Source organism: Manihot esculenta, chromosome 2 (genome assembly GCF_001659605.2).
Source record: "Manihot esculenta cultivar AM560-2 chromosome 2, M.esculenta_v8, whole genome shotgun sequence".
In the NCBI taxonomy this organism is placed as follows: Eukaryota; Viridiplantae; Streptophyta; class Magnoliopsida; order Malpighiales; family Euphorbiaceae; genus Manihot; species Manihot esculenta.
In genome coordinates, this window is record NC_035162.2 from 6872083 (window position 1) to 6884387 (window position 12305).

At 32.0% G+C, this 12305-nt stretch overlaps 1 protein-coding gene across 1 annotated transcript; it reads left to right on the forward strand.

Annotated features, from left to right (window-relative positions):
- Nucleotides 1-3389: 3389 nt before the first annotated feature.
- Nucleotides 3390-10480, forward strand: LOC110609079 (citrate synthase, glyoxysomal). Its single transcript, XM_021748407.2, has 13 exons — nt 3390-3808; nt 3978-4158; nt 4522-4607; nt 5709-5813; nt 6347-6409; nt 6530-6639; nt 6918-7037; nt 7128-7203; nt 7404-7477; nt 7747-7867; nt 8377-8474; nt 8594-8717; nt 10072-10480. Exons 1-13 carry the CDS (start codon nt 3563-3565, stop codon nt 10201-10203), a joined length of 1536 nt encoding a protein of 511 aa, XP_021604099.1. The 5' UTR covers nt 3390-3562; the 3' UTR covers nt 10204-10480.
- Nucleotides 10481-12305: the final 1825 nt, after the last annotated feature.

Consider the following 12305-nt stretch of genomic DNA (forward strand, 5'->3'; position numbering starts at 1 on the left):
GATTTGTTTGCATTAGGTAAATTCAGGTTCTGCTAACTTTAGCAGAAAATTAAGTTTCTGCTATATGCCAAGATTTAGCAGAGAAGCCTCTATAAATGGCTCTAATCATGAACATACTGAGCATTTCAGTTTGACTAAATTCTTCTCCTAAAATCTCTACCAAATTTTATGCCTACTTTAGCTACTGTAGAAATTACAGACTAATTCATGACTGATAAAGATCAATTACACATGCTTCAGATGCTTCATGTATTGGCACTTTTAAGAACTTCAATAAGAGAATGCTAGGAAAAAAAACATCTGACACTGTCTTCTGATGAAGATGTGAGCCTCTGCAACCCCCCAGTGTTCAATAATCATAGTTACTCCAATTAAACATAAGCTGGCCTAACTGGTTGCTGTGGTCCATAGTCCTGGAGGGAGTCGGTTCAGGGTTGAGCAAACATTTGAAATTTTTATGAGAAGAAAAAAACCCTGTTGTTATAATTGTGTAATATTGAATGATTTGGAATCTTAATATTATGATTAAGATATTAAATTTTTGGAAAATGAAAGGGTAAATTCTAATATTAACGAAGAATTGTAGCAAATAACAATTTGCTCTGAGTTCAAGTAGAAAAAAAGAAAAAGAAAAAGAAAAAAGAAACGAAAAGTGGGGATTATGAGGACAAGCAAAGCAAGGACACAGAGTTTGATGAAATGAGAATCCACAGGGGAACTGACTTAAAAGGACACTTGGAGAAAGAGAGAGATGGAATCAATGTCTCACTGCTCTTTTCCCTTCCATTTGAAATTGCTTTTAACCTTTGCAAACAGTGTTCCAGTAAATATTTGAACTGGTCCCTTTGCATTCTCTTTCATTTATTTTTCTAGCATTTGTTGCCTCCTCAGTTTTCAATTTTGCATTTTCTGTCTCCTAATCTTACTTTATTTTCGTCTATCCTCTACTATTATTATTCCTCTACTATTATTATTTGATAATAATTTTAAGAATAATATTTAAACATTAAAAAATAAATGAATATCATCAAACAACACTATAGTATTTCAATGAGGTTGGCAGCGTGCTCCTAAATGAAAAGTCTCTCCTACATTAAATTTTCATTTTTAAAAAAAAGTTATGTGGACCAGTTTTACACACATTTCTACCAATCTACCTCCTTGAATGAATAATAGGTGACACGCAAAGAATTGTTATAAAATTCAAATGAAAAATATATGGTAGAGAGTAAAAATTGCAATATGCATTAAATTCAAGAAATTCAAAATGGTTATTATATATGATATATCCACTTAAAAATTAGTACTATCATTATCAGTCCCCCTCATAAGGAGGGCAACCCAATTGAAAAGAATCAAAAGAAACTACCTCTTTCAAGGAAAACAACAACCAAATAGAACCCATAAAGCCCACGAGGGAACCCATTAGAGAAACAAAAAAAAAAAAATAGAGAGAAGCCAGGAAATAAATGTTTTGGCAGACTCAGTTGTCACACCAAGCTCCCATTTCTCATGCTTCCTTCTCTGCAATTCTCATCAAAGGGTGTCTCCACACTTTGTCAACATGCCAAGTTTTGGCAACCCTCAGCCTCTTCATCAAAGCCTCGCCGATCCCTCATGGGTCCTTTGCACGCATTGGACCAACATGGTCATCATTTCTGGGTCCATGAGTAATTTTAAAAAATATATATATTAATATTTTTCCAACGAATCATTTAAAAATAAAATAAATAGAAAAGCCATCGCTTTCTGTGATTTCCAAAATATAGGAAAAGAGAGTCAGAACCTCACGTGGGAACGCAGTACCAGTGGCGACCACAAGCATTAATGCACAGTTTTGTTTCCCTTTACTTTTATTCCATTTTGAGAGAAAGACCCACACTGAATTCTGGACTCATGTTGGATTGCCACCGGTTCAGTATTTTTTTTTACTTGACTCTATTCCGTTAGAATTCATTTGAATGTAACTTAATAATTTAATTAAAACATATTTAATTATTATTCAGATAATACTAATTCAAATAGTTTTACCTATGAAATTCAAATAGAACACATGCAATATATCTTTTTTTATTTAGTATTCTTCTAAGAGATTCTCATTTTCTTGTTTTTTTTTTTAACTGTAAAAACTCTGAAATGTCTAGTTTGATTAGAAAATCTTTTAATCAAGTCACTATTCTAGATTTTTTTAACCATGCAAAGATATTTACATTAAAAACAAGTTTGTTAAATCAATTGGACTGTGTTATATGGCAGCTATAAGTTTAACTTATAATAATTACAGTCTAAAACAAGAATTTCATTCAATATGTAAATTAATTAAATTCAATATTTCATATTTTTACAAACAAATCTAATTAAAACAATTGGGTGTCAATATTTTCCCTCATATGATATTAAATAAAAATTAAAAATGAAAATAGTAGAATTTAAAATTTTTTAAATTTATTCAAATTTATTTATTATCAAATTAAATTTGAAAGTGATAAAATATTAAATTTTTAATTATTATACTATTTCCCTTAATTGTTTTTAACAATAATATTTCCCTAAATTCAAGGTTTGGAAACTCATTCCACGTGTCTAATTTTAATCACTTAATATATAAATAAATAAATATATGGTTACTTAACGCATTTGATCTAACGGCTAGCAAGAAGAGCTCATAATTTTGAGATGATAACGGTTTCATCTCCGAAGTGCTCATTCTAGCAGATCTTATTTGGCGCCAATTAGCATTTAGCAATCCTAGGCTATCCCAATTCGCGCACGCAAAACCCACTCTCTCGCTCTTTGCCATCTCCGCATAAATTGATTATTTAATCAATCTAATACTACTCAAATTCTTTGGCCACTTTCTTTAATTTCACTATTATATTTTAATTTAAAAAATAAAATATATCAAAAAATATCTATATATATAAAAATGTTAATACCATTATCAAAATAAAAAAATAACTTTTAAGAAAATAATTTTCTTTAAATTCATGAAATAAATCGAATTTTAATCATATTGTATACAATTTTCTATAATTTCATCTAATTAGATAGAATTATTGTAAAACAACAATATTTTTAAACGATATTTTTTGTGATTTTATTTTAATTTTTAAATGCATCAAATGGTAACTTTTTAATACACTGTTTGATTGTTGAGAAAATCTACAAGAAAATAAAAGAAAATGAAAGGTAAAAACCTATTTTCTATGAAATTTTCAAATTATAAAGAGTAAAATTGATTTTTTATTGTAATACTAAATTGTTATATTTTAAAATAACAAGAAATGTTTTAATTGCTATAAAAATTATTATAATTTATTAATTTATTTATTTAAAATTCAGGACTTTATTATAATTTAATATTTGTGGAAAAAGAAAAGACCCACACGCAGACGCTGCCTCTTCTATCCTCTGCCCGTTCACATCAATCAAGACCTCCAGAACAAAAAGCAACATCTCTTTTATTGTCCCCATTTCTTTATGTAACTGCATCATAATACGCAGCCGAGCAATCAATCAATCCACTGTTGGCTTCGCTTCTAATCCAACCAACCAGCTAGCAATGTCAAACTCTGATTCATCATCATCCTCCGTGGCTGCTCGTGGCCGGTTGGCCGTTCTCGCTGCTCACCTTGCTGCTGCGGTCTCGATTTCTCCTGCCGTTTTGGAGCCCCAGTGTGTCTCCGCTCATGTCTCTCCGCCGGGAAACTTACAGGGCACTCTCACTGTTATTGATGAGAGGACTGGTAAGAAGTATCAAATTCAGGTCTCTAAACATGGCACCGTCAAAGCCTCTGATTTCAAAAAGGTATTAATGTTATTGTGACACTTGACTATTCTTGTTCCTTGTATGATTTTGAAGATATTGGAGGTTAATTTGGTGACTTTTGATCCAACTCATGATCATGGATTAACAATCGATTTTTATATTCTGTTTATATTTATATGTAATTGATATGATATCTGTGAAATTTCAGATATCAGCTGGAAAGGATGACAAAGGTCTCAAGCTTTATGATCCAGGCTATCTCAACACGGCTCCTGTTCAGTCATCGATTTCTTACATCGATGGTGATGAGGGTATCCTCAGATATAGAGGCTATCCAATAGAGGAGTTGGCTGAGAGTAGTACCTTTTTGGAAGTCTCCTATCTCATAAGTGAGTACCCTTTGTAATTACTCATAATGGTAAATTTTGGAACTTGTTGCTCATAGATTTTCAGGAATTCAAATCTCTATTTAAGAGCTAATGAGTGGGCCTTAGTTTGAGGCATGGCCTTGCGAGTTAAACCACTTGCAACTTTGAGATGTCTCAAAAAGCAACTTTTGTGTTTGAGGTTTGGTTGCCTGCATCATTCCACTTGAATATCAGGGAATCATAGCAATATGCATTCTTAGTAACTTAGAGCATTAACACTTAAAGAAATAGAAGCTTTTGCTCATCCTTGATTCCATCACATTCTGGGTATGGTTTATTTGGTTAACAGTTGAAATCTTATCTAAATATGTTTCCTTTTCTCAGTGTATGGGAACTTGCCATCTGAAAATCAGTTAGCAGATTGGGAATTTGCTATTTCTCAGCATTCAGCTGTACCACAGGGCATTTTGGTATGGCCATCTATCTCTTAATAACCGAAACACCATTTCATGACACGCAATAGTCTGCATATATATATATGTATGTATTAAATTATTCTCATTCTCAAAATTGTTTTAACTGCTGGATAATATATTTTTAATTTAACTACCAATTTATTAAAAATATAATTGCAGTATATTATCATCGTAATTTTCTTTTTAAATTTAACATATTCATATAACATTAAATATGTAAATTAATTAAGTAAAAACGGATAGAGTAAATATTTAAATTTAACATATTCATATAACATTAAATATGTAAATTAATTAAGTAAAACGGATAGAGTAAATATTTAAATTTAACGTATTCATATTCGTACATTTTCCTTTTGTAGTAGTTAGAATACTTAATTTAGGATAAAATTGGTATTTAAATATTTCTATTCTCTCTTTCTCAATTTAATTTTTATAAATTATTATTATTATATGAAGATCTATTAAAAAAAAATTGAAAATGAGATTGCAATTACCAGATGGAAGTTACTATTTTATTTTTTTGAGGAATATATATAAATTTTAATTTGGGGTGAAATTGAATGAATGAAATTCAAATTTAATGATTAATTGAAATTTCCTTAGGAGAGATTTACATTATTGACATTTTTTATTTACAAAACTTATGAAAAATTTTAAGAAGAAAAATCTTAGGGGCACTATGGCTCCGCAGTCCACCTTAACCTCTGTCACTGAGTGGATTGTGGGGAAGTTGGTACTTTTATTTGTAAATGCAGGCCGCTAGTTCTATTATATGTTTATGAGCCTTTTTGGGATATGAGCATGAGTCAAACACATTGTATCAACTGATGTTTTTTCTCTCGGTTTCTCATATTCCCCTGATGGAAGCGAAATTTTTATGTTGTGTTAATAGAATTTTTATTATCATGAAGCTTTATATTACTCCATGCAAAGAGGTTCTGTTTTTTAGCTGGAGGCATCTTTATTTTTTATTAATGAGCTTGAAAAGTGTCTCTAGTACATGAAACAGATGTTTGCTATAACAATAATATGTATTCTTGTTTATAAGTTGATTAAACTTTTATTTGACGGAGGCATAAATTTGTTTTGTAGGATATTATACAGGCAATGCCTCATGATGCACATCCAATGGGCGTGCTAGTTAGTGCAATGAGTGCTCTTTCGATCTTTCATCCTGATGCTAATCCTGCTCTTAGAGTAAGTTCATATATTATCTTTTAAGAATGGTAACATGACATATAGGCGTGTTGCATATATCATATATGCTGATTTTTTTTGGGCGTTCTACTGCACAAGTTTTTCACTGTAATTGCAAATGCTTGAAGGTTATGGTTGATTAATAGTTTTAGACCGACTCCTGAGTGTAGAGAGTGGATAGACGAAAAGATGAAGCTTAGGAATGATATTGTAATTAATTGCAAAATTGAGGGATGAAATGTAAATAACTACAATATCTAGGGATTAAATAGTAATTAATTAAAAATACTAATGGCAAAATGAGCAGAAAGGACCAAGTATATGTCAGAAGCAAAATGGAGGGACTAAATAGTTTAATTTAAAAAATATGAGGATTCTAGTGTTAATAATGGTAATACCTTAGGACAAGTAGCCTTTTTTTTCTTTGAAAGGAGAAGATTTTTTTTTACCAAACATATCCCGATCCAATCACGATCTATTGATTTTATATGGATTCCAGACATTTCTGATCACATCATTTTTTATTGGAACAGGGGCAAGATCTTTATAAGTCCAAACAAGTGAGAGACAAACAAATTGCACGCATTCTTGGGAAGGTCCACAATTATTTTGTTTAAATTTTTCTCCTCTCCTTGATTCAAGATAAACAGTTCACATTGTTATGCTGTAACACTCTTATTTAAACCTAATTTTATAATTCATGTAATATTTTGTAGGCACCAACTATTGCGGCAGCAGCATATTTAAGGTTGGCTGGCAGGCCTCCAGTTCTGCCTTCCAACAACCTTTCTTATGCAGAGAACTTCTTGTACATGCTAGATTCACTGTATGTGGTGTGGCATCGTCTTATTGATATAACATATATGTCTCATTTATTGCAATAAACGATAATCTATTTTTATTTTTATTTTTTGAAATCTTCTATTTAATTTTTTTCATAGTCCATTTTTCTCGCTGCATGGTCATTGTTGGATGTCATTCTCTTTTAAAAAGTTATGTGAGGTTTCATTTGCACAGTTAATGAATGACATACCATAATGGCCAGTCCTTGTGAAATGATTTGGTTCTTCCTAATTAAAACTTCATTTATATGAACTTGCACAGAGGTAATCGATCATATAAACCTAACACTCGACTTGCTCGAGTGCTAGATATACTTTTTATACTGCATGCAGAGCATGAGATGAATTGCTCCACTGCAGCTGCTCGGCATCTTGCATCAAGGTACACATCCTAGACTGAAACTACACATCCTAATTTTCAACTGAAACTGAGATGCCTGTCTTTTCTCAATTTTGAACTCTCTATTGGCAGTGGTGTTGATGTATACACTGCTCTTGCTGGGGCTGTTGGAGCATTGTATGGTCCTCTTCATGGTGGAGCAAATGAGGTAAGCATTTTGAGATGCTTTTGTTATTGAATTCCCTGCTTAAATTAGTACCTAGCTTTCTCTATCACTGTCCCAGTTATTCTACATTTGATTTTGATATTCTGAAATTTTATTTTATGCCAACAGTAAGTTAGCCCTGCACTTCTATTTTGTTTCAGCTGGCAGTCAGTAAGCCATTTTCTGTTACTGTCTCGTTTTAGGCTGTGCTTAAGATGCTGAATGAGATTGGAACTGTTGAGAACATTCCAGATTTCATCGAGGGGGTGAAAAACAGGTGATTGTTGCTTTTGTATTTATGCTTGATTTTGTTTCCCGACCCTGTTGGCAAGTACTTATCTTTTCAGGCAATATGCTTTTTATTTCATCAAAGTTTTGATTTTCTCTTGCTGCTTTCCATATATTTAGAATGCGAAAGATGTCAAGTTTTGCTTTTAGTTTTATGTTTAATTTTATTTCTCAAACCTGTTGGCAAGTATCTTTTCAGGCAAGATACTTTTTACTTCATTGAAGTTTGATTTTTATGGCAACTTTCAATATATTCAGAAAGCGAAAGATGTCGGGTTTTGGACATCGGGTATACAAAAACTATGATCCTAGAGCAAAAGTCATTAAGAAGCTAGCAGAGGAAGTATTTTCTATTGTCGGTCGAGATCCTCTTATTGAGGTGAGTTCCTATTCTCTATCATACTTTATATAATTCTTCTTGTCTTATGTTGGTGAATGGCTCTGCAACATTTCTTACATTAAAATTGATTGAAATACATGTCCAGTTCCAAAAGAATCTTTTTGCTTTCTTGGACACGTTCTGGTATGTGATAGGTGTTGGAAGTGTGTAAAATATAGGTTGTCTGACATGAAATTGGACACTGCCTAGGCTATTGTAACAAGTTTTTGTGCTTGCCAGGAATCTAATAAAATCCAAGTTTGTAATGGACATTTTATTTTCCTAAAACATGAATATAGGAGAAACAAGTTATGAACATCTGTTCCAAATTATTGTTAACACCTTTATGTTATTTCATGCTTTCATGTTCCCATCCTATTTTGTTCATTGATATGCAATTGTCTCAATATGTGAGATTGTATGTGGTTACAAGAACGGAAGATATTCAGTAAACTATAAGACTTTTATGTCATTTCCAATCTCCTAAGCATTGATTGTGGTATTTGCAGGTGGCAGTTGCTTTGGAGAAGGCTGCACTATCTGATGAGTATTTTGTTAAGAGGAAGCTATATCCAAATGTGGATTTCTACTCTGGATTAATATATAGGTAAAGATAAGATACTGTCAATATTTTAGGGTGCTTGGTCTAACTGGAAATACCCAATATATTTTGCTAATTTTTCCTGAAGTGTAAAACTGGTGATAGTAATAAATTCTTGTTAACAGAGCAATGGGATTTCCAACGGAGTTCTTTCCTGTTTTATTTGCAATTCCTCGAATGGCTGGGTACTTAGCACACTGGCGAGAGTCACTGGATGATCCTGATACAAAGATAATGAGACCACAACAGGTTACAGTCTAACTATAACTTGAATTTGTTTTGCATTTTCTTCTTGATGTATGTTTTAAAAAATCTTTTTTAGTTATTGTCTTAATCGAAGTGATTATATCTCAGATTTGTAATATACATGAATGCTCCTTTCTCTAAAATCTGAAATTGATGGTACCCCACATGCACAGATCAATTGGTTTTGTCTATGAGCAAAAACCTCTGTGGTTCATCTTGACAAGTACACGAATTTAATAACTATACTCTTATAGTTGATGATGGTTGTGTGTTCAAGTGAAAATTCTAAACCAAGTTCTGTTCTGGGTCCATGGTTTCTTTAAGAGAGGTTGGAATTGCATCATTCTGATTCTATAAGCCTTTTGAGTTTCCATAGATAAGCTTATAGCACATGTTGGAGAAGCAATACCCCAACCAAGGAATTGTTTTAGGGTGTAAAAGACATGCCACAGTTAAAGTGGGATTGTTTTTTTCAGTGTTGAATTTTCTACTCTTGAAAAATTCTTGTCAATGCTTGAGATGAAAGCTGCCTAGCAATAAACCACAGTTTGGTTTATGTGTGCTTTTGATAGATAAGAATTTAGTAATTGTGCGTGCTGTTAACTTAGGTAAGAAGCTCAAATCATTTCTTGGAACCTCACCTCATTGTCTTGGGGGGGCTTGTTAATTTTGTTCAGTCGGACAATCTTTTGTCAGCAATTCATCTCAATGTTGATTGCATATATTTGATTTTATCTAGTGTCCCAAGAGAGGTAGTGTTTTACTATGAGGTTCACTGTACTCTTAGTAGGATTCATGAAAATGAAAACAAAGTCTGGAGGATCTGAGTGGAAGTCTGGAAGAGGTATATTTGGGTTTTGTTTATTCACAAAGGGTAAGAGTCGGGGCTAGGGTCATAGTAATTGCAGGATGGATTGCTCGGTGCACAGACCTAAGAGGCATTAGGCATACACACTAAATCAGGGGATAAGAAACATTGGAAGTAATGACTTGAAGCATGACGAGTATATGCCTATGCAAGTACTTAGTTGGGGACAGTCGATGATTGCTTTTTGGCATCAACTATCACACTATTACTGTTATTGTTGCTGCTGTTTCCACATCTGAGTTTATATGTATATATACATTTCTGTTTACTTCCCATGGGGAAAGAATGATGTATCAATTAACAGGGTAAAAAACTTTCTGTCTGACTCCAAAGGATGATCGAATACTGATACAGTTTATACTCCGAAAGAATTTCAGGCTCGCCTCTGTGGGGAGGAATTATAGTTTGGAAAGAAACATTGCAGCATTTCGATATGTTTCAGAATTTTGTATGGTGGTTTTTTACTTACTAATCTATTTGGCTATTTAGGTGTACATTGGGGCATGGCTGCGACATTATATGCCGCTCAAAGAACGGATGGACAAGAGCGAAGCAGATAGGCTAGGTCAGGTTTCTGTTTCAAATGCCTCCAGGCGACGACTTGCTGGATCTGGGATTTAGGCTCTCCGTCAATGCATTTAATATTTCAATCTGTGAAAGGGAGGTGGATAATAATAATAACTATAATAATAAATAACAGTGAAAAACATAAGGATGAATAAATGCAACTTTCCTAAATTTTTTTCGCCTGAAAATAATTAGGCTTTTGTTGGAAGCACAACTGTCAACGATTTGCTGTGTCTTTGTATTCAGAAACAAATTTCATTTTTATATTTTTGTAATTCTTAGCTTGAACCGTGTAATGTTTGAATTTAATGCATTTTATTTGATTTGATCTTGTTTGTGATGTCATCTCCTTTTAATTTTCAACTCCTATGGAGCATCAAATTCCAATTTAAGTTTTCCGAGGTGATATTCGGCGTCACTTCCATTAAAGCGTCCCCAAATGTACATCCAATTAATGAACTGCCATTCAATATTCCCTTGCAACATAAACCCTTAAATTTCGATTAGATGAACAAAGCCATTTTTACCTAATTCTGATTAATTAGTCTAAGGATGGGTTATAACTTATAAATCCCTAGGTCAAGACAGCAGGATGTTGAAGTTGTAATTACAATGGTTGGTTCAAAGAATTAAATTAGGATCCTATAAAATTCAATTTAATTTAAATTTTAATTCAATTCTATATAATTTTTATTTAACTTAATTCTAAAATTAAAATTCATTTATTCTCTATTCCTAAACTACTCTTAATATATCATTTTCTATTATAAAAAGAAAAAAAAAAATCTTACTCGCAATAACTTAATAATAATAACAAACATGTAAAGCTACTCGTACATATTGATTGTCAAATAGTTATTGTTCCCTCTGGCACCGCACCCACAGTTCTCTTTCCATTTCTGATTCTATTCAACAAATCAAAAGACTAAGTATGAGTATCTTATTGTTTAAGGTAAGATAAAGAGTAGCTTTTATGACTTTTATTTAATATTTACAAGATAATATAAAATTAAAAAAATGCAAAAATATTGTTTATTATTTTTTTCAAGTATTAATATTTTAAATTATTTATTAATCTTTAATTATTTTTTATCGCACTCATAAAATTTAACTGATAAATACATTTGAATAAATTTAGAATTTTTGAATTTTATTGTCTCACAGTTAAAAAAAAGTTAATTATTTTTTATTTTATAGTTAAGTCTAATTAATTAAAATGCTTCTCAATTTTATAAATTAAATTAAAATATTCTTATAATTTAATTCTATAACTGTTAATTTTTAAGCAATTTTACTGTTAAATCACTAGAAAATATTTAAATTATCCTCCATTGGAAACACCGAGTCCAAATAACTTATACCCCAGCTAATGACAATCTCACTTCTCCTTCGTTCCCTCTCTGTTCATCTCTTCCTTCCTCCTCCCTATCATTTAACTTAGAATTTCACAATTACCTCTCACAACAACAATCATGGCAAACCTTCCCATTTTTATTTGTATCAGTCCTAATTCAAATTCTTCTTCTCTGTCAATTCTTCTATTATTCTTCTTCTTATTATCATTCTTCTTCTTCTCCCCTTCTCTGTATATTTTCTGCCATTAACCTCTTCAGAATATCAGATAATGCAGCTTTGAAAAAAATCTTTTTGTGATTTGGCGAGAAATGGTTAATCATTCTTGTATTTATGAACATTATACCCTTGTTGAATATTTGAGCTGGGTTTCTATATGTGAAAAACTGGGTGTGTGATTTGATTTTTATTCTGGAAAATTGTATAAAAATTTTAATTTATCAAAGATAAACTAAAAGCTTGTGCATGTGAAACATTCATATACATTATCAACAGTTGCTGAGTGGAGACCACTTTGAAAAAGAAGCTTACATTGTGAGTGGGGTCTATTCCTGTCCTGAAAAACCTTTAATGGTGGGATTACAGAAAATCATTGTGAAGAAACGCAACTTAACCTTGAAAAGTCTAATAGTGTTATCTAGACAAAAAAACAGCTACAGTGGCCATTGCTGCAATTTAGCATCAATTGCAGCTACAGTGACCATTGCTGCAATTTTACAAATGGTGTGTGCGATTTTCCTTCAAAATGAGCCAAGCAGCAAGTAATTTCATTGAATTCATTGCCCGCGGTGACATAGTTCTAA